This window comes from Taudactylus pleione, unplaced genomic scaffold, assembly GCF_031769625.1.
Source record: "Taudactylus pleione unplaced genomic scaffold, aTauple2 ptg000026l, whole genome shotgun sequence".
Taxonomy (NCBI): Eukaryota; Metazoa; Chordata; class Amphibia; order Anura; family Myobatrachidae; genus Taudactylus; species Taudactylus pleione.
Window position 1 is genome coordinate 42,072,501 of NW_028284428.1, and position 24,222 is coordinate 42,096,722.

Sequence of the window (24,222 nt, forward strand, 5' to 3'; positions counted from 1 at the left end):
CATACTTCCGAGCACAATAAACTTACAGGCACTGCTTGCCCAATGATTAAAAAAGGGGTATCTTTTAAGCATGCACTATGTACAATGTAGAATAGATGGTTATGTAAAAAAATGATTGTTCTTCAAAACTTATATTTTTACATATCAGGATATAGGCTACATTAACATTTGACTGAAAATATATTACTTTGTCATTATTTATTAAGGAAAAATGATGCCAATATACACCTTTTAGAAATGTTTACACTCTCCATGTACTGCAGAAATATTAGGATTTGAAGGCCGAATCCTGATACCTACACAATCATGGGCACACTTGTTTAAAAGAGAAAGTCCCCTCTTTTAAATAATGTGCCTTTTAGTAGTTAGAAAAAAATTATATAATTGGTGTGGATAGAGCATTAAATAATTACAGATACTGATGTTGGAATGTGACCAACTCAAAAAGGCGGAAAAATATGCTCAGTTGCAAAGGGGTAAAAGTCTGACAAAGGTGCTCATTAGCACAGAAATGCATTGAGCTCACACATGCAAGACTGCATCTCTTAAAATCTGAGCAACCATCCTAAAGCTGCACCCACAACCTTCACTGCTGCAGTCACCTCACACTACTTACCGGACATCGACTGGCACGGTGGCACTGAAACACCGGCTTCGCGCATCCATTAACCACTCAGCATTGTTGACAGGGTTAGCGGTACAAACATTAGCTATTGGAGACTGGAAGTTGCAGCAGTACGGTAGTGCTGGCCACCCGCATCCAGAAACCTCTTTGCATCTTTGTAACCGAGGCAATAATGCCCAGCATTACCAGCAGAGCCTTCACACTCTGCACAAGTTACATTGACAGAGGAGTGGAGTATCAAATGAGGCGCTCTATAATGTACCTGCCGGCCATCAGCAGCAACCTGCATAGTCACACTATTTTATCATAGGAATTGCATTGTGGCATAACTAAAACAGGGGATATACTATCATATCTGCTGAATAAAGAGCTAATGGAAAGCGGCAGCTTCATACATTAACATACAGGTGAGCAAGCCAGAGGGCTGCAACACCTAATTTATACCACTTTCACAATGCAAAAATAACCGGGATATAACAGGGTTGGACCCAGGTCGAGGTGCAGTGTGAATGCGCCACCCAAAAAAATTCAGAGCAATCGCAGGGTTTAACACGGGAACAAGGCAGCTTGAAGTGCAGTGTGAACATGGCCTACCCGGGTTATCCAACCTGGCACTCAGCAAACACCTCTGACTGGATGTTCCTGGGTCTCACTTGATGATGTCAGGAGCCAGACACACAGGCAGCACACTGCAGACAACAGCAGAGGCAGCATTCCGGCAGTATGAAAGGGGTTAATACCACTACTGTCATTACAGTGATGGCTAATTGGAGTGATGAAGAAGTGAACTGTACACTATGCTGTCAGAAGCTGCAACATGCTCTCACTGGCTGAATCAAATAGCAGTAAAGCACAAACACTCATGAACTCAGATCAACACAGTGGTAATCCATTAGCCATGATTCCTGCAATGCTGTGAGTAGTCGCCACCCTACCTTGTGTTCCCTTTTGTGATCTAATCTTTGTGCGCCTGAAAAAGTAAAATTTTTAATTACATAAATAGGGTTTTTCAGGGCTGACCTGGGTTCAGGGTGAACAGGGCCAACCCAGGAATAAACCAGGTCGAAGGTGCAGTGTGAAAGGGGTCGCAGCCGCGTTGGACCAGTGTTCAAAATTCCGGGTCAGAGCCGGGTTTGCGATGTGAAAGGGGTATTACTTGCCTCACAATTTACTGTATGTTATATATACACACAGGTTACTATTATTGCTGAGCGTTTGGAGACTGTGCTTCATACCTTACTACAACTTTGAAAGTCAAAGGGTTTTATACAATAGAAGTAAGATACATAGAAAAAAATAGATCTATAGATATTAAGTATTTTTTTACTGACGTGTTCCTTAATGTAAGAATAATTTTACATGTTTTTATTAGAGATGAGCGGGTTTGGATTAGTTCGGATTTCCACACAAAGTTCGGATTTTTCCTGCAAAAAACAGGACTTAGAAAGAGGCAAAACGTCATTTTTCATGGACAAACATCATCATTCCTAGACAAAAGTCCAGGAATGATGAGGTTTGTCCATGAAAAATTAAGTTTTGCCTCTTTTTGAGTCCCGTTTTTTTGCGGGAGTTTTATGCATTTTTATCATCTGTTAAGGTTTGTATGTGGCAATAAATGATGCATAATTTTGATCCCAAGTGGTGTTTAATCCTTTTGTAATGAGTACTGTGCAGCAAATCTTTTTTTTCCAAGGCGTAAACTTCAGCTTTCAAACTGCTGCACTGCAGGACAATACGTACGAACATAAAGATGTGTCCTCATACATCTAACCTCAATAAGTCACGCAACTTGCCTGACGCGAGTGAGCTGCCAAGTCTTGTGCTACTCTGCTAACGTTGGGAGTCTTTTTGCCGAAAATGCATCCAAGTTGCAATGCGATGGGACAAGGAAACATCAGCAGACTGTCGATTAATTTGATATGCAACACTTCTATAACTATATGCACCAGAGTATGTATATTATGAACCACAACAGTACTTGGAATTAAAAAAGCTGCAGCTGCTAAATAGTAGTACTTTGTATACAGATTCAGGGACTCAGTCGCACACAGATATACAAGTATCGCATATCATAGTAAATCAGCAGAGTCTGCTGGTGCGTCCTAGTTACATCACATTGCGACTTAGATGCATTTTTGGCAAAAAAAAAAAAAAAAAGACAACTGATGCTAGCAGTCTCATGAGACCTGGCGCACAGAGAGGGGCTTTTTAGCGCTACTGCAGAAAAGATGTGTAAGGACACATCTGTAAAATAAAGTATACATTGCATTGCTCTTAGCACTTGCAGCTGGCCTGATTTAAACCATGTTTGCAAGGTTTCATGATTAATATAAACTAAATACTTAGCATGCAGACCTGTAACAAGGATTAGAAACACATTTTATTTCCCTATTAGTTATATTCTCTACTATCCCTCGATGCTTTGTATTTGCACACTAGTCTGGTATTATGGAGCAGAAACTGTCCTCTGTAGGCAGCAGTGAAGGAGCCCGATGACCTTTACTCAGTATGTGTGTGCAACCAACTAACATCCGTGACAGAAAAGTCAGCGATGGCTTCTCAAAAACTAAAAAGGGAAATGAAAAGAAGAACCGGGCATAAAAAAAAACACGTAACTAAATGTAACAAATTTCTAATGAAAGTCAAGTGCACATTTATAGAATACAGGACAAACTTTTTTTTTGTGATAAACCATGTGAAGGAAATATTTGTATCAAATAATTCCCATTACATTATGCATATTGTCTAGCAATTCTAAGTAACTAATATTTTATTAAAATGTTGAAGGGTTGCAGTGCTTTGCTATATTTCTTCATAGATGTTGTCGATGGAGCAGATAGTGTAGAACAGATAGAAAGCAAAATACATTTTTTTTTCCAATTTGTATTTAATACTAAGTACAATAATCCTCTTATTGCCTAATCGTGCACAATTACCAGTCATATGTAATCGTTTTCTCACAATGGGCCTTATTTAGAGTCATGGAAGTTTTTTGTGCCTGAATTTTCGCAATCTATCTTTTTTCAGACATTGACTAAGGGTCTGAGTCCGTTGCTGGAATGGGTGTGAAGTCGCAGAGAAATGACAGTAAGGGCGTGATATGGGTGTGTGTTCTGAGCTTGACTAACATGACCAGATAAAAGACATGAACACAGCCTCCTGGAGCGGCCCAAATTGTGTGTGCTCTGACCCTGATGTAAGTACAAAATTGATAATGATGACTGCGTGCTATTTGTTGCAAGAGCTGTAAAAACACCCATTTATGCAAAATCCCCAAGACTCATGCAATAGTGGTTTAATAGTTATTTTACACTGCAATACACTTGTCTTACACAAATAAGGAATTCTCCTGACCTAATAGGGATGGCGAGACCTTCACATATATTATTAACTGTTTATTTTATGTTTGCACCTGCTTAGCTAAGCATTGTAGATGCACCAATCCATTTAAGTTCTAATTATGTGCTCTTTCTGGCTATTAACTGTAATGTGCTTCCTTCATGTACTGCTATTTTTAACATTGAGAATATTAAAAACACACTTTCAGACGCAATTCAGTTTCATCTCAGCCAAGCATGGCAAGGAGAGGGGAGTTATAGCCTGAGATGTGTGTATGAGGCAGTCTCTGAATTGGTCGCAAAGATGTAAATGGATTTCCAATCGTATTTTGCAATGTGACCATCTCTGAATAAAGTCGAAAAGTAATAAATGGGGGCATGGTCTTGAGTCTTACATAATTGGGGATTTGGATTGCCAAGAAAAAAAACAAATCAGGAGACAAAATTTGAGACTGTCAATGTTGAAGGCTTCTTACAGCCTGCTGTTTAAGGGTCAGATTGTTTTTTTACCAGTCTTAGTATAAAAATAAGCCAACATTAAATTATACAGCACAATACAAAAAAATTGTGTATATATGCTTGATCTACAAATCCTGCTTGCTCATGTACGCCACAGACACAAGTATATAAATCAGCAAACATTTGTGATGGTGTGTACACAAGGGACCATCGACAACGATATCGTACATCTCCCGGGTGTGCTGGACAATCGATATTGATCATCCAGCACACCATGTACCCAGTAACGACTAACGACCCGCGATAGTAACCTGGTCGATATCGACCAGGTTAGCCTGCATGCACGGGCGATGGACAATATGGATATCGTCCATGTGTGCACGCGCATCGCAGGTCGTTGGCCACCGAAAAATGCACGATATGAACGATATCGTTCATTTTAAACGTACAGTTTGTACACAGCTTTAATCTAAAAAGAGATACCTCCTGCTAGACTAGCTTTCGGGGGAGGGGGGAAATAAGTCCAATACATAACTCCTTTCAATTATTAATGTACATTAAAGACATTCAAGTGGCTATTTTGAATACAGAATTAGTGAGACATCATGATATGTTGAGCAACATGTAGGTGCCAGCAACAATATTTCTTAGGTGCATTTGACCAGACAGGTCTCCTAAGATTTATCCACCGTTTGATAATATGGACACTTTAAAAATTAATATTGTTAACGTTGTGGGGGGTAAGTCAATTTCAGTTTAAATAAAAATACTTTTGCTACACACAAAAAAGTAAACAATTAAAATATGTTTTTCCCACTGTGTAGTGTCAACATGACTGCAGTGTAGCCTTACGGTAATCACATCCAATTTTCTACTGTGTTTAGTTGTAATAAAACACTTAGAGAATAACTTTATATTTGGTTGTATTTGCAGGTGGAATAAATGGATACCACAGCAAATCCTTGCGTTACAAAGTTTGGGTATCACAATGACCTAATGGATAATTTCACCATGATTTTAAATAATTGTACTTCAATAGACAATTCTTCAAAGTGCTTAATGGATGAAACTTCACTGAGTACAGCTTTAGCAGTTTTCTATTCTTTAATTTTTATTGTGGGATTGGTAGGTAATGTTTTTGCTTTGTATGTCTTTCTGTGCGTCCACGTCAAAAGAAACTCTGTACAAATATACCTCCTAAATGCAGCCATAGCTGATCTCCTATTGATTTTTTGCCTTCCATTTAGAATAATGTATCATCTCACACAAGAGTGGAAACTGGGAATTGTTTTCTGCAAAGTTGTTGGCAACTTATTTTACATGAACATGTACATAAGTATTGTACTTTTGGGTCTCATAAGTATGGACCGCTATGTCAAAGTAAAGAAATCTCAGCGACAACGTAGTGTGCCCAGGAGGAAGTGCAGCATCCGGATCTGCTGCTGCTTATGGGCCTCAGCCGCGCTTTCTGGGTTGTTTCTAATCACCACGCAGTCAACTAAAGAACAATCAAATCCAAATGAATGTTTTCATTACACAGACCGGAAAGACGCAGTCTGGCAAGCAGCATTTAATTATTTTGTTGTATTGGTCTTTTGGATCGTGTTTATTTTGCTGATCCTATCCTATGTGAAAATAGCAAAAAGCCTTCGCAAGATCTCCAGGGAGCGAGCCTATTTACCAAATTCTGGGAAGTATAACAGTACCGCATACAAGTCATTTTTTGTGCTCTTCATTGTCTCTCTGTGCTTTGTGCCTTATCACGTATTCAGGATTGCATATATTGCGACACAGCTTCTAGATATATCTTGCTATTGGATGGACAGAGTTCACAAAACAAATGAGATCACACTGGTGTTTTCTGCTTTTAATAGTTGTTTGGACCCTGTTATGTACTTCTTATTGTCTAGCAGCATCCGTAAAAGTGTGTTCCGACTGCTCTGCAGAGGCCGTCAGGATGCTGGCAGGAGTGAAAGTAACACATCAGATCTTCACCTAGGACATACCCTACCTGAAAGTGTTCATAATGTTTATTCAATAAATGCCACTCCGCTTAATCAAAAAAGAAATATAACAGAAGATGTAAACGTATAGAAAACATCAAACTAAAAGGAAAAAAAAAACAAAAAACACAAGTCTTTTATGTAGGTTAATACACTAAGTCAAGACTAATTAAAGCTGACAAGGCTGCATATTTTCATATACATCAATACTGTACATATATTTGCTCAAACCACACATTGTATAAATGGAGACATCATATCCAGTCTAAGTAGGCTTGGGCTTCAAAAAAAAAAAAAGAACATATCGTTTCTAGCCTTTACAACTACACTTCACCTGCAATTTGTTCTCTTTTCCCTTTGCCAGTTGCTTGCTATGTTCTCTTTCAAGACCAGCTGCTGGCAGGGTTACCCCCTCTCCTTTTCTTTCCCCTCCCTGCACTTACCTTTACAGTTTGTATATTGCTATTCTATGTGGGGATTTACTCCACCATTCTCCTTACCTCTTTCATATATACAAAGTAAAATTACCCAAAAGTTCTTTCATTATGTAGTATGACATATGCTGCTTTCACATGCCATTTCCTGTTCTTTCTGGCACCCTTCCCTCCACAGAGATATCTATGGCTGCTCCTGGGGTATAACAGTACTGTGGATGGAGGGGGAGATCTATGAATTTTGCAGTTTCTTAATTTTTTGGTTATGAATTGCTAAGTGTCATTTGTTAATTGTCTTGCATTTTTATTACGGTCTTAAATAAAGAGACTTAAAAAATAAAACCACAAACCTTAAGTTACAAAAACTTTTATACTTTCAAAATAAAATTGATAAAAGAAGCTAAAAAATGACAACACTGCCTGTGCTAATTGATCCAAATTCCAACGAATCCATTTTTCGTTTTAAGCCAGAACTATAGCACTTTCTAGCATGATAAAGAAACTAAAGCTGAATATCACAAGAGCCTTTGATACATATTAATGTTATTATTTATCCATAGATTCTGAGTACCATACATATTGCTCTTACCCAAATCCCAGTGTTAGAAATTAGACAAAAATAGATTCTTAAAATGTACACCATTAATCTTTCTGTTGATAATTACATGCAAAACTACTGATTACACGCTTACACAGTGGTACCATGTGCGCCACATCAACAATAATTATTACACACATTTTTACGTACATGGTGTGGTCACATACCATGGGCACCCCAGATTGAGTGCAGTCCTGGATTATATAAATATATACACATACACACACATATACATATATACACACACAGAATATATGCGGTACTCAGAGGCTTCAATAAGACACAGAAGACAAGTCTTCCTGTGATCAACGTTTCCATGGCTATGCATTTCCGTCACCTTTAAAATGTTGACTACAGGAAGACTTGTGTTATGTGCCGCATATAATCTGTTTCTTTATTGTAGCATGTCTATGTTGATGTGCTGATGCTGGCAACGTGCTAAACTTTTTTTTTGGTTATTAGGGAGTGCCGGTTTATTGGAATATATAGTTCAAGACCCAGTAGCACTCTTAGATATAGAGGCAGGGGAGTGCACGTTACATAAGGTAATGGTAGGTAGTATGCTCAAAGAACCAGCACATCCAATTGGTAAATGCAAAAAGAGTCTGTATTAATAAAAAATACACAATAACATCATGAATAGAGCATGAATAGAGCAGCAACATAAGTGATTTCAGCCAAAAGTGGAGCATGACATCATAATGGTATACTTGGCAGAACCAGGGTGGTCACCAAACTGTCAGTACGTGCATAAGGTTAATGAATAACCTTATGCAGACAACAGAAAGGGGTACAATGGCCGCACTCAAGGGACCTTTAAGAGAAGAATCAAGAACACGAACAAAGGTCTATGTGACCAAAACATTGAACAAGGATTGACCCAGCTTGTCAGAGTGATTCTTCTCCTAAAGGACCCGTGAGTGCCGCCATTGTACCCCTTTCTGTTGTCTATATTATAATTAGGGATGTGCAGGCTCGGTTTTACTCGGATCTCAAAACGGCATTTTATTGGCTATCGCCTATCATGTGTTTTGGATAGCCAATATAAATCCGAATTTGCGGTAAAGTGGCTATAAGAACCGAGTAAATCCGAGCCTGCACATCCCTAATTATAATGTCTATATTATCTCTCTCTCTCTATATTATATATATATATCCCATTGCTATCCCAGAAATAGTTGTCTTGACATCCTCTCTTAACTAAAAATTTTTCGTAGAAATCTGAGATGGGTGGTGGACACCCCTGGTTGAACTGACATGGAATGACCCATATCCATTAAAATGGAATCATTAGCAGTGATCGCGGTGAGCCTTAAAAAAAAAAAAAAAAAGAAAAATAATGTAGGTCCCAGGGACCCCTCACTTTAAAAAAAATCGGGGTCCTACCTGACATTTTCTGGGTCCCATCTAAATCCCATGAAGCATGTAGCAGATGACATTGGCCCCAGTAGGAAAATAAACACCAAATTGGCCCCACTAGGAAAGAACCAACACATGAAAAAAAACACACACATTGGGCCAGATAGGATAAAAAGATACAACCATTGGCCCTGATAGGATAAAAAAAATACAAACACATTGGCCCCCACAGGAAAAAAATATAAATACATTGACCCCCACAGGGAAAAATATAAACATATTGGCCCACCCATGAAAAATTTAAATACATTGATTCAACTTAATTGCACTGCCTCCTGCCCTACTGTGTCACTGCATCACTGTAGCTGGAGGCGGAATGCATGTACGTGACGTCATGTCACCGCATCACCGTCTCTGGGTCATGCCAGGATCGGGCTGCATCTGAATCACATGGAAAAGTCCAGCACGGCCAGACTACAAAGAATGCAGCACTTTAGGCGCAGGCAGGTTTACATCAGAATATGTGGGATTAGTATAAATTAAACAATCGGAGGCACACAGATAGGGGGAAGTGGGCAGATGCTCACAAAGGCTGGGTGGGCAGAGGCATATATGGGGAGGCTGGGGCAGAGACACACATTGGGGGCTGGGGCACTGGACAGAGGCACACACTGGGGGCTGTGGTTGAAATATATATATACATATATATATATATACATACACACACACACACACACACACACACACAAAGTAGCATCTCTGATTAAATGCGTTACATGAGCATACACAGCAAGAGGTTTAGTATATACAGAACCTGGGAAAGAATACAACGATGTTATTCTTTTACTCACATAAAACCGTTTGTCCGGGTTACCCCACGCTTCTTCCAAAAGTTTAGTGAGCTGTTCAGATACAGGAAACACCATTTTGGCCACCTTTCGGTGGTGATTCAACACTGGAGCCTTCTTACTATGAGTGGTTCATCATTCTGAATATCTAGGATTGATATAACCGCCCTCACCAAAGTAGTAACATCCACTGTAGACGGATGGTCCCCCCCCCCCCCCCCCTGAGTTAGACCCTGGAAAGGAACCCTGCGACATCATCTGATTCCTCTGATGATGTGACCGTATCCATATGTTGAACAAACTGCTAAAATGATAACTTGCGCTTAGGCGCCTTAGTAACAACAGCTCTGTTAGATGGTGCCATACTCTGACTGGAATGGCCATAAACATCCTTACAGCAAGGATGCATAGTAAGTGCAAACATGTCATGCTGTGGACACCCCATCCAAGGAGGCAGTGTGGGAGCAGCCATACGATCCACAAACTCCTTCATTACCTCGGACAAAGAGGATACCCAAGATGGTTCATGTTCAGGAACAGGTAAACTGGACTGGTGAGTTGGCTCTTTATAACAGACAACACACAAACCATCCTTTACAACTTGAGGAGACCAAAAAAAAAAGTAAAACATGATTTACATGAAACCAGCAGAGGAAGCTCCCTGTCCTGTTTTCCTTTATCCTTTGACATGTTCAAAATAAAGGCAATAAACGCAATGTTATGTGACAGCCTTCACAAAATCTTAATGAATGTGAAGTACTCAAAGAAAAATCTTCACCCCATGGGGATGGATAGAAAAACCAGTGAGCTATAATTGACAGGCAGAAATAACAGTGTCAATACAGCAGCTAGCAAACACATACAATGCATATGTAATATAATTACAATCAACTTTAAATCAACTACACAAACACCAGGAATTGTAGGATATATAGAGCACTATATACCGTTACCAAGGGAGAGGTATATAGGGAGACTGACCCACACCCTACTGAGACCAACAGCTACAGAAGCGCACTGATAGTGTACCGTGAGCGTCTAGTATACGTCAGGGGAGGAGCTGCCGGGGGAGCGCCTACCTCCCCTAAGCTGCATCAACTAGCTGGGTACGCTGGCCTCATGGCAACAGAGTTGCATCTGCTGCCGATCCCCTGCGTCAGACGATAAGACCTCGGTGGTCTAGTGAGGACACTCCCGGGCCCTGACTGCAGCGGCTTCCAGTCCAGCACCGGAAGCAAGGACTGGCGAACGGAATTCCCTGTAAGCGAGGAATCGCCTTGTCTGACATCTCCATGCATGTGCAGCGGTGTCCAGGAACCTAGCAAATCAGCAGCATGTTGCGGTTTCTGTAACCCTTCCCAGCCCTGAGGATTGAAGCAGTGTGGTGCCGAGCAGCCCATGGAGGTGCGAGACAAGCCGGCTCTACAGTACCTTTGAGTAATAACAAGCCACGGCAAATCTGCTCAAAAGCAGTGTGCCGGGAAGCAGTATATTTTTATATTTGTAACAAATCTTACCTTTTTGCTTGCGGCCCCCTCAGATGTGTGTCTGGCCTGGAGAGAGACCCAGGGACATAGTACTGTAGTTTGGCGACTCTCTCAGGGGCCGTCTTTAGAGTGGGATATAGGTTCACACAAACCTTCTAATCTATCAAACTCCCACTCTGTTAGCACTTGTCGCCTGTCTCCAGAAGTACCCAAATCCAAAATTTTAAAATAAAGAAATAAATCCTAACTAAAAGCTAGAACCTATCTAGCTAGTGCCTAAAGGCACCCATACATCAGCAACTGATTGCAGCAATCGTGCAATTTGCAATGAATTGAAAAAGGGAAAGATTTTTATACACAATCGATTGCAAATTGCACAATTGCTTCAATCAGTTGCTGATTTATGAGGGCCTTTACTCCAAAGGTACCAAAAACAAGACTGAGCTTATGGTGGAAAGGGAGGGATTATATAGGGGGTGGGAGCCAGTTTTCAGTTAGCTAGTGTCCGACTCCACCAAACTACTATACATAACCCAGATATAAGGCATCCCCCAGATGGATGACCCCCAGATGGATGAAAAAGGGAAAACAAAAAACACGCAAATGCTACTTTGACCCAAATTGCTAGGGACAAAAACAAACAATGTGTTTTATTTTTACAAATGGTTACATTCTTTGTACTCACTGTAAAAGTACAAAGGTGGCCATAAACAAAGATTTTCAATCAACCATCCAACTTCCCTGCCAACTAAAATGGTACTACACACACAGAGCCAACTTTTTCAGCAGACCTGCCAGCGTTCTGTCTAATGCTTGGCATACATTGCCAGATAAAATGTCTGTCAAACAGACAGACATTTTATCTGGCAGCCTGTCATCCTGCAGATATCTCAGTGTATTGGCCCCGATATCTGTGCTCCACCCCCGAGAAGGAGACACTTCCCTGTTCCCTCAGGGAAAATGCTTGTCTGTCAGCAGCGGCTGGACATATACTGCTCGATACGGCCGACATTTAACATACAAAATATCAGACGGGCATGCAGGACAATCAGGCATACCCGACCGATGAATATTTTACACTTGGTCGCCCGCACGCACACTACTATTAATCGGGGCGATCCGCGGATATCGTTTAGTGTATGCCCGGCATAACTGAACAATTCTGAGACGTCACTCTCTGCCTACTTCTACTTGTTAACAAAGGAGAAAACAAAATGTAAAAACAATCTCAAATTGTAACAACAAAATCAAGGAAAATAACGGCGTAGTGTCAGGGCAAGCTGGAACTTGTGGTTACGCAATTGCCAGCCAGCCATGACAGGTCATGCTGGGACCTGTAGTTTGCAAAAACAAAATGCGATTTTTCCAACATTAATTATTTCATTACCCCCATACCCAAAGCCCTGGTGTATGGGATGACCCTGATGGATTTGATACCATGGCTGGATATACCCAAGGAAAGATGCACAAATTTTTTTGCGGGACAGACTCCCATGGGAAAGCCAGCGCTGGTGCCAATTGTCCAGTTGCTGTCTGAAATCATGGTAGAGGGGGAAAATGCAGAACTTTCCCTCTACGCTGAAATGACAGTCGGCCAAATAGTTGACAGAAATCAAACAGGTTTCATTTTGGCAAACTAGTTGCACAGACTGTTTTTGTCGGTTTCTGAACGTATGGGAGCAAATGACCAAATATAATCTGCTCCCTCACATCAGTGTTCCGTGTATGGCCAACTTAAGTAAAATGAGCTCCAAGAGCCAATCAACAAAAAACACATTAAACCACCAGCAGGCTTCCTCCTATTTTCAACTTCACAGATTCATGGGGTGGAAGAGGATTCAATTCAATGCAATGAATGGAGTGCCCACTGACATCCAAAGTTCTTCCTCCTTGCTGTCCCCTATCCTATTGGCTTCTTGACCTCAAAATAAGTTGATAACTCTTATGATTGTGACAACAACCTGCCACCAAATTGGTAGACTCCACACCACCTCACAAAAAGCAATACTTAATAGGTATAGCGCTTATTTACACTCTACAGGCAATGAGGGACTCACTTTTTAAAAATGTGTGATTCCTGAAGGACGCGCTATGAGCGCGCCGCAGCAGCCGGCCAGTGACTTCCCCAGCATCTCTCCAACCAATCAGTGTGGGCGGCAGTGTCTCCTCATCCCATGAGGACGACGCCCGCCCTGTTCCCAGCTCGCCGCCTGCTAGACACTCACTATACACTACAGCAGCCAGGAGGTTCTGTGCAGTAGTAGCCTGGAGGAGAGCGATACCCATGGAGGCGGCAGCCGCAGCATGTGCTTCCCTGTCCTGACCGCAGCTGTCTGGGGAGGAGGAGAGGAGGGAGACAGTTGTGGTGGCAAAGCATCCGCGCCAGTCAGCATGTCGCCCTCAGTATAATAGTGCCCGGACTCGGGATACAGGGTACAGTAACATACTCCACCTCCTGCTGCCTGTCACTCTCCACAATTATTATACAATAGCTCATTGTGTGCACGGCAAACTCACTATGGCCCTCTTGAGTCCTTCTCCCCAATGTGACCTCTTTTGAGTTGGATTTAGTGCTGTAAACTTCCAAAAGTAGCACCCAAAGGTCTTTTTCATATTAAAATTGAGATCTCACTGTGGTGGAGAATTACTAAAGCCATAGAATTCCTGAAATTAAGGTTTAATTAATTAAGTGTGTGCATATGTGGCACTCACAGTAACCCAGAACTCACTGATGTTTGCTCACAGCCCCATATTGTAGCGAAGAATGGCCGCTGGAACTGAGACGCCAGAACCAATTTACTGTGTATGGGATCACCAAAGCCATTTTACTGCGTATGTGGGATAAAGAGGGGAGGTCCGCTGGGGCGGGTGCAGGCGGCACAGGATAGCCTTAATATCCTCTCCTCACCCTGCACTCACTAGCCGTGTGTGTGTTGTAAGTGAAGTCCCAGGGAGGAGCGAGGGGCCAGTGTTTACCATTGCGAGGGGAGTTTCTAACACCTAATGTCACCCCTCTGCTGTCTTGCTAATACACAACTTTCTAAAAATATATGCCCTTACTCCCCTCTAGCCCCAGATCTATCCCAAAGTCTTCCTACCTTTACCCCCAGCTCTATCCCAACTGCTGTTTGCCCTTAAACCCCTCTACCCCAACTGCTACCTGCCCCCCCAGCACTGTCCCAATTGCTGCCTACCCTCACCCCCATTAATATGTGATGGGACCCAAAAACCATGGAGTAGGACCCACATTTTTTTAAAGTAAGGGGTCCCTGGGACCAACAAATTTTTTTGCTCAGCGCGATCACTGTAGGTTGTGGCACACATTTCTACATGGCGCAAATTACTTTGTTTATAAAAAAATTCAACTTCTGTAAAGTTTGGGTACCTTGGGTATCCCCATTCCAAACTGAATTTTCATCATAATGTTGATGAATCCACTGGGATTTTACATTTTGATATAGTGGAATCTACTGGTCCACTTTCTTTTCACCAGTTTTCTAATTATAACCAAAAACATAAAAGAAGAAGCTTTTACGAGCAGGTCTCTTAGGTCTCACTCTGCACTATCCTGATCAGTGGCTATGATCCATTCTGTCTGTGCTGCCCAGGACATCGAGTCATTGAATACTACTGTTATATTTTTATCACTTATACCGCTTTTATACCTAAATTCCGGGTGTGATCCGGGGGTTGGAACAGGTTTCCAAACCGGATCAGACCTGGAATTTCGCCGGCACTGACCCAGGATATTCCCGAGTCGGCGCCGTTCACTTCCGGCGTGGAAGTGGACGCTTGGAGATGCCGTCATTGGATAGCCGGCATGCGGCGCGCTTCAGGTCATCGTGATCCGGATCGCGCAGTTCACACTGCAGGGTTTCACAGGTCACTTCAATGTTAAACTCTGCAAGTTACCTGGGTTGGATTGCTGGGTCATTCGACCCGGGGATCCAACTCTGTCCCCTATTACACCAAGGAGCTATCCGGGTTAACCCTGCAATAACCCGGGGTTTAGCTCTGGTGTAAAAGGGGTATTAGTGGTCCCTCTTAGTTAACTTTATCTCTCCATGTTTGATTCCCCCGCCCCCTTGTACAGTCTGTTTTAACATTTATATATTGCACAAATTGTGCACATTTCTATATTAATAAATTCAAATGTTGTTGTGAATATAATACAGTGGTTCCCAAATTGGGTACAGTAGGGCACTTGCAGGGGAGCCACGGGTTGGTGGTCCAGGACCAAATCAAATTTATGGTAAATGTAATTACCAGCCACCAGCACTGGTTTTGCCCATCATAACACGTGGACAAAAAGAACAACCCTGTTCACCGTCACCACATAACAACCTAGGGATAACAGATAAACATTTTTTTAAATGAGGTAAATTGTGGTTGACTCTCTCAATAAGAAACTTTGGGACAAGGGGTGCCGCAAATAATAATAATTCTGCTGAGGGTAGTAATTCAAAAGAGTTTGGGAACCACAAATTTTATGTTTTTGCAATCATAATTCTGAGCAGTAGTATTTATTTTGAATTAATGCACACGTATTGTACAGTAATTCCTGTTTCTGAATGAAAAAGTAAAATATTGTACATTCAATATAGAAGATTTGTATTATATACAACACTATCCCCAAAATATCACGCATTAAGCACACACTTTCAGTTAAACAAGCAAAACACTATTTGGCTTCTTACTAAATTTGGAAACTGTACTTGGTTAGACTTTTCCTGTGCAATCACTGCCACAAATTAGTACAATATAGTTTCAGTAACTTCAGTTCCGCTCAAGAGCTGGTTGTGATGCATCATTAAAAATGTAAGTACAATAAACTTCACATTGCAATTCAACTCGATGTAAGATTAAAACAGTGGATTACATTAAGATTATAAAAATAAACAAAGATCTCAAGGCTTTATATGAATGTTGTGGAACTAATGTAATTGTTTAGAGTTTATAGAGAAACTAAGACATTTATAGCATGCGTAGTATAGTGGACATTTATTTTCAAAAGCATATGCTAAGACACTATGAGGGGTATTCAATATGAAATGTTAACTTCACTGTCGAAGTAAACGTTTCATATCGGAGTTTTTACCTGCGTTAAAGTATCGGGCGCGCTCCCGCTTATGCCCGTATTCAATATAAAATTAACGAAAAGGGGAAACTCCGAAGTTGGATTTGCGTAAAGTTCCGAATTTTTACTTAAAAAAATTGTAAGACCCCCTAAAGTAGTAAAAACATGGGGGATCACTATGGGTACCCCCGTTTAGCCTTTAATTGAAAGTCGGGGATTTAAATAGCCGCAGCAGGTGGTTTTTTTTCCGACATTGAAGAAGTGATGCAGAAGAGCACTTAGGTTATTTGTTTCGTTTTTTAAGTGGTCCCATCAAATTTGGGGTACATGAAAATGGGTACTAGCATATTTTTATGTCCCTAAAGTAAGTTTTTAAAAATTCTGCATTTGTGCACCTGCCGCTATAATTCTATTCTAGAAAACATCTGCCGCATACTTGCAGAATAGCCCTGAACCTATTTTACTATTGTTAAACAATTTTTTCCCATTTTTTTTTTTCACCCCAATTTTTAAATTCATTTTTTGGGGTGTCCCTATTTTTTTTTTTTTTTTGACAGTTCTTTTTTAAATGTCAGTCCCAGGGGTGCAGGCTATTTTTTTTTTAAGCCTGCACCCCTAAACCCCAATTCTGCACTTTTTTTCGACACCTATTCAATGGTGAAAAGTTATCCCCGTTTTTTACCAAAGACTTTTCAAAACTGCGATAAGTCTTTGAAATTGAATACGGTGTAAAAGTAAAACCTGCGATAATGACGTCATACCTCCGATATTAACGCAAAAACGATCGCACCCATATTGAATACCCCTGTATCAGAGAAATTATATAACAAAGGCAGACCAAGAGGTAATGGACAGCAAAAAGAAAAACACATGACTTAATGAGGGACAGCTGACATCAGATGCTGTGTGGAAGCAAAGGCTTCCAAACAACATTTAATAAGCAAACATTGCAGCAGGTTAGAATTCTATTTAATAAAATTCTATTTAATAAAATTCTATATAACAGTGGAAGGAATATTTGAGCTGTGCCTCGTTATGTAGTCAGATGTGGATCTTTACAAATCCATTTTAATAGATACCGGTAACATTATCTATTATAGATAACTATCGGGTTCATCAGATATAAGGGTGTTTATGTATGCTCAACAGGTTAATATACCTCATAGAAGAGTCGTGCAATATAAAAGTGCACAACATGGTTCTAAAGTCATGGACAATTTATTAAAGACTAAAATGTAATTGATATTTCACAAACATACATCATTAAAAGTTCTTACAATTGGATATTTATAATCTGTATAAATGGCTAATTAAAAGAATGCACATTAAAAAAAAAAAAAAAATTATAAATTAAAACAAACTGCCCGGCACTCAAAAGAAGTTTGCAACCACTAAGGGGTCAGATTTATTTATTATTCATTCTGGAGTGCCATCCAATCTCTTACCTATATATATTTATTTATTTATTTTTATACACACACAGGTTGAGTCTCCCATATCCAAATATTCCGGAATACGGATATTTTTTTTTTTTTTTTTTTTTTAGCATGACAGACTGTGAAATCTTTACTTTTTAATGTTTCAATGTACACAAACTTTGATTAAGGCACAAAATTATTAAAATATTGTATAAAATTACCTTCAGGCCCTGTGTATATGAAACAAATGAATTTCATGCATGTACACAAACTTTGTTAGAGCCGCAAAATTATTGAAAATTTGGTATAAAATTACTTCCAGGCTGTGTGCATAAGATGTATATAAAACAAATGCATTCTGTGTTTAGATCATGGCCACATCCCAAGATATTTCATAATGGTATGCAAATATTCCAAAATACGGAATATTCCGATATCCAAAATACCCCTGGTCCCAAGCATTTTGGATATGGGAGACTCAACCTATACCAAGTGTCTAGCATACCTCACAGATATACCATATGCTGTTGCACGAGGCTAGGATGGCCATATTGATTGTAACAAGGTTTTTACATTTATTTTGCCTCTTAGGTTTAAATTTTGAGCTATTCAATTTAGAACTATTTTATTCTTGCAGATACGGTAGGTGCTTATCTATATTTACATTTTATTTATTTTTATTTTTCATGTTTTGCTTTTTCCTATTCTGTATATCACTGTCTTATCAGTTTATTAGAAAAATTAACCTGAACTGATATCAGCCACACAATTGATTGGGTGATTTATATTCTCTGGCATAGCTACTTCTCACCACTTACCGGTATTACTCATTAAATAATTTTTTTTTTTTTTACTTCTTACTTGCACCATAATCCCTATATGTATGCTTACACAGTAGAATGAACTACTCTATTCAAACTGAAAAGAGGTACAGTTAACGCACATCCTTTTCTGCAGATGTTTCAAAAAGTTGTTTTGAATAGTGTTAATAAATTATTAAATAGTGTATTCCACACAACATGCCGGTACTGGCTATATGCATTTTGTAGTGTACATTAATTATACCATCACTGCCTTAGGTGGTTTAAGTGATACTTCACTATTTTCAACGAAGCCTCATTAGTCTGTGTTATGTGCACTTTCTATTCATGAGCCTTGAGTGCTATGTATAATGTTGCCTGCGTTTTACTCTTGCAGAGACCACTTGGTTGTCCCTGTGTACTTCATGCTTGTACAGTGTTCTCCCCAGGCTCTTTTCAGCAGGTGCATCGCCCGGCAGAAACAGCCTACCGCCCGGCACTTTCCCCCGCTGACCCCTGCTGTGGAACGCTGGCCTCTGAAGTGACCGGAGGCTAAAGAAGCCTCCGATCGCTTCAGAGGAAAGCGTTCCCAGTGATGCAGTGAGTGGGTGACATCATGACGTCACCTGCGACGTGAGGAGCCTGCCCCGTGCGCCTGCTGGATCTAGTTAGATCCAGTCAGAGCGAGGCAGCGGGAGACCGAGCGGCGAGCAAGTTAAGGTAAGTTCTGGGTTGGGACCAGTCTGGGGGCACTGCCTACGGGGCACTATTTAAGCCTGGGGGCACTGCATAAGGGGCCAGTCTGGGGGCACTATTTAAGCCTGGGGGTACTACATAAGGGTCCAGTCTGGGGGCACTACTTCAGCCTGGGGGCACTGCATAAGGGTAAAGCAAGACTACAAGGGGCACTGTATAAAGGACACAAATAGAGGGGGCACTGCATATGGGAATAACTACAGGGGGCAGTGCATAATGGCCTCTTTTGACTGAGCGCCAGTGGGGGAGCAGCCTGAGACCTGTCGGGCTGGAATGGTAAGGGAGATACCCCTTTTCCCAGCGCGCGCATAATTGCGAAGGCCCCCACCCGGCTGGAAAAAAATTCTGTGGAGAACACTGTTGTACATTAGTTAAGGTTGATAGTTGAGAACATAAAATTTTTGCCATATTGCCCAGAGGCCATCATCTGACCCGCAACCATTACAAAATGCGAGAGAGAGAGAGACACACACACAACAGCTTGTATATAGTTAAAGTGACCACTGTCTTAAAATAGGCGAAATGGTTAACAAAAAAAAAACCACTACATATTTTTCCACCAGTTTAGTTCCCTTGAGTGCAGTTTCAAAATGTTTATTTAGAAGTACAGTGCAGAACTGTAAGTTACAGATTATACAATGCATGACACTAGGAACACTACTGAGCACTAAACATTTGCACAGCATTTGGAAAAAAAAAAAAAAAAAAGTTTGCTACTTTTGCAATTAGCAAGGGATCAACCATGAATCTACATCAGTATTTCTCAGGATGAAGATTCTCTGTGAATGTCTGTGTAAATAATGTTTAATCATTTTATATTACAAGAAATAAGAAGTGCGCACATTGTAAAAACATGCACTATATTGATATGTTTCAACTATTTATTTTCTAGACAGCTGCTTCCAGGAACTATGAGCAACCGTACAGAATGCCTCACATCTAGTGCAATTTCCTCCATCTGTCTTCCCATACTTTATGCGCTGATGTTTTTACCTAGCATTTCTGGAAATATCATCTCACTCTGGATATTTAGAAGCTTAAGCAGAAAGACATCAACACACATCTATCTGATTAATCTTGCCATCTCAAACATGGTGGTCTCCAGCGGCATGCCTTTTCAAATTGCCTATTACAGACAAGCACACTACTGGCCTCACAACTCTGCCCAATGTATAATCGTATTCCAAGCAGGTAGCATTCTCACACATAGCAGCATGTGTGTGAGCGTCACCATTTTCTGTTGGATCGCCATCAGCCGCTATGCTACACTAGTAAGACACAAAAAAAGAACTCTGAATATTACAAAAACCACATACGAAAAAGTTATCTTTGGACAAATACTAAAATCCTTTCAGAACCCTAAATATGCCAGTTATATGTGTGTAGGTATATGGCTCACTTTCTTATGCCCGAGTATTACATTGAACATGGTAAACCAAGATTTTGCATCAGACAAACATTGTTTCGATAAAGAAGCCGACATTGGTGAGCTAGTGTTTAAGGTATCGGCAGCTGTAGAATCGACATGCTTTTTCTTATTCTTCTCAACTGTATTGTTGTTTTACTATTTCTTTATAAAGCATATAAAAACTATTCAAGCCAATAGCTGTATTGGAGAAAAGCATTTAATTTACAGCAGAGTGAAAAATAATATCATTGTTATAGTGGTTTTATTATTTGTCTGCTTCGCTCCATTCCATATCTCAAGGTTCCTTCTTGTGGGATTTGACTATTCGCAGGGTTGTCGACAGATGAGTCTGCTGGTGGAAATCAAGAACAGTTGCCTGTGCCTTGCAGAGTTAAGAAGTTGTACTGACCCCATTGTTTATTTTTGCTTAGATGATTCGTTTAAGAAGAACGTACTGCTTATTTTAAAAAAAAAATCTACAGATAAAGTGGGCGATTCATCGACTGCAAACAAATATTCCACTACGCAGATGGTAACTGGGAGGGTTATGCAAACTACTGACAGATTTATGCAGAAACAATAACTTCATGAATAGGTAATAAGGAGCAATTTGGAACAGGGTAATACAAATATATAATGTAATATACATAACTTAGACTTCAACTTTTCATTTCATTTTTTATTTCATAAACAGGGAAGTTTATGTCTAAAATTCCAAAAAATAACTAAATGGAAGAAAAAAAAAAAACGTGAGAGAGAATGGGCACATACACTTGAGAAGAGAGACCACTTCACTGGTTTACCTGCGACATTTTGCTTACTTGATCTGTGTTGCCCCTTTGAAATCAACTCAGACTGATGGCTACTCATTGCTGGGGTCTTTTACATATTACTATTAACTGGAGGCAACACCAAAATGTCACTAAAAAACTATGGAGCGGAAAGTTCTGTTTGAGGAAGAAATACTGGACCATTGTGCCTCAGATGCACCTAAAAATTAAATCTCTGTCAAATTCCTGAGATGTACTACTGTAGGTATGCTTGTATCTGTTCAATTGAACTGAACATGTCACCATAGGGGTGAGGCAGGGGGTAATTATATAGTGCAGAGATTTATTCAAACACTGCCTGAGAAAGCGTCCCTGTGCCATGAAACACGTTGGAGTATTAAGTGAGAATTTCATTTTCGTTTATGCTCTATTTTAATGCCTGATTTTTAAATAGTAATATGGTTTTTAAATTATTTATATTTTTAATTATTCCTCTAACCATTGTTGTCTACAATAGTGAAAATTATTATTTTTAAATGTCATGTATCCATGACAACAGGGAGTTGTATTAGAATGCCATTAATTTAGCTAATAAAATAATTTGATTATGGGTGATCAATTTTTGTTTAGTCATCCCTTATTTTCCAAATAAAGCCAAGGTCTAATGTTTAGGTTAGAGGGTGTTTGACCGGTTATAGCTTCATTTCTGACATTACAGATGTGTCCTCGTACATTTTTGCTGCAGTCACACCAAACAACACAGTGCTACTCTGCTACAATTGGGCGTCTTTTTCACTTTTTTTGTCGAAAATGTGTCTAAGTCGCAATGTGTGGTCACTAAGAGACACCCGGAGACTGTGCAGATTAATTTGAAGTGTAACACTTGTAAAATCATGTGATAAGAACTTTGCTAAAGCCAACTTGTGTGGCAAATGCAAATATGCATGATTTTCAATTTTTGGAATCATTGTATTATTGTGTAATAAAAATATGTGCCATTACCAGTTTGTTTTATTTACCACATTTATTTATTTCAGACTTCCTATATTATGTACAGACATGATCTCAACCAAGCAAAAAAAAAAATCAAATGCACATGCACAATATAGTGTTCGGCCTTAAGCATGTGCAAAAATAAAACAAAAATAAAAAAAATCTCTCTACAAGTAACCACACAAAAAAAAAAAATCTAAACCAGCACCCAACAAAAATACAAAAAAGCAAAATGAAATAAAACAAATATTACAAAAAAAGTATAAAATATTGTCACACCAGGGATACAGGGATTCCATATTACCATCAGTAACTTCATGTAACCAACTCCTCCCACAGGGCCACACCCTGTTACAGACGCCTAAAGTGGTGCACGGTTCAGGAACCACGACGCAGTGTCGTAGGCCGTGAACCGGGCACCTCAGAGGCAAGTTATTTTCCAGGGAAGGCAATACTATAAAAACACAATTTTTATTTTTGGGTGCACCCACAAGTTGGTTGCCCATGTGCCCCCACACACCTTGACCTGGGATTGCCACAAAAGAATCCGGAACAGCTTATTCCACCAGGCCACTTCACTAGCACCTGGAATCGCTGACTTCTTGTTGTGTGTAGTCATGCTGCTGCAACACCTGATTGGCGTTGGCCTATTTGACCACTTACTATGGTCCAGTGCTGTGCTGGATTGTGCTTGGTGGCACTGGGCTCAACTGCAGGACAATCGGGGAACAGTTAAGCACTTTGCGCTTAACTGGTAGTCACAAGATATGCAAGCATCTTGAAGCAAGAGATTTATTAGCTCAAAGAAAACACCTACAAAAAGACAGATTATTCCTAGTTGAGGGTACTAGGAATATCACAGCATACAGATGTTCTTAGAAATTGAGGACATACACAATCCTCTGGTCAAAAGGATACACAACCACTACGTTCAAGATGGTACGTACACATTTTATAGCCACATCAAACTTTTTTATCCAGTTTCAAAGCAAACATGTTGACATGAGCTAAACCAGCCCCAGCCTCTTTAAACAAATTAATATGTACTCAAAAATCTGGTTTTGTACCTATAGCCACATTTAAAATTTAGCATGCATTCCAAAATTGGATAAATTGACAGCATTATCAACTGTGTTCATTATTGGAATATTTACGACTTAACACACATAATTTGATTTGCTTTCTGAGGTGTAAATATTCAATTTGAATAATGTTCAGACACCGTTCCCATCTCCCTGATCACAAAGACCAGATGAAAAGGGAGAGGTCTGTTTTCAAACAAATGGTATTCATGCTTTCTTCCTTCGACAAAATCTACCATCAAGCGCTTACTGTACATATCATTGCCATGCTCGGAATGTCATAACAACCTACATAGCAAAAGAATACAAGGCATTAAAATTATATTTCAACAAAAATACACAGTGCCAGGACCAAATCCCTTATGTTGCTAAAGCTCTGGGCATGATTATAGTGCACTAGTGCCAACCATTAACCACTTGTCTGGCATAGTCGCATCAGATGCAATCACACCAGACTGAGCTTTTCCTGACATGGTCGCATCATCATTTTGGCCACTCGCTATAGCTGTGAAAAAATTTTTGCTACTAAAAGGATGACAAAAGCTATCGGTAAGATAGCGACACGTCAGACAATTCAGGCACTTAAAGCATCCATTCTTAGACCGCAAAAAATGACTACTCTTATCTGCTTCAAGTCCTGTAATGTCTGTCCTAACGAGCCAGTCCCTAATATTGCGTCCCCTTTTGTAACTCGACAAAATCCTGCTATTATGCAATTTTAAATCACTGTCTGATTTGATAATAGACCAATGTTTTTAAGTTGCTCT

At 40.0% G+C, this 24,222-nt stretch overlaps 3 protein-coding genes across 10 annotated transcripts in view; 2 read left to right on the top strand and 1 right to left on the bottom strand.

Annotated features, from left to right (window-relative positions):
- Positions 1 to 7,199, top strand: part of GPR34 (G protein-coupled receptor 34) — an 11,977-nt gene extending 4,778 nt beyond the window's left edge. Inside the window, exons 2-3 of one of the 2 annotated variants that reach the window (XM_088451559.1) lie at positions 3,653 to 3,821; positions 5,356 to 7,199. In XM_088451559.1, the coding sequence (XP_088307685.1) occupies positions 5,365 to 6,516 (1,152 nt within the window). In that variant the 5' untranslated portion in view covers positions 3,653 to 3,821; positions 5,356 to 5,364 and the 3' untranslated portion in view covers positions 6,517 to 7,199. Of the gene's footprint in view, positions 1 to 3,652; positions 3,822 to 5,355 lie in introns of those variants that run through there. The other variant, XM_088451560.1, reaches the window with a different exon arrangement.
- Positions 1 to 24,222, bottom strand: part of CASK (calcium/calmodulin dependent serine protein kinase) — a 450,595-nt gene that overhangs the window by 249,521 nt on the left and 176,852 nt on the right. The gene's annotated exons all lie outside the window — the stretch shown is intronic.
- GPR82 (G protein-coupled receptor 82) lies at positions 20,114 to 21,193 on the top strand. Its single transcript, XM_088451727.1, has one exon. The coding sequence runs from the start codon at positions 20,114 to 20,116 to the stop codon at positions 21,191 to 21,193; it is 1,080 nt and encodes a 359-aa protein (XP_088307853.1).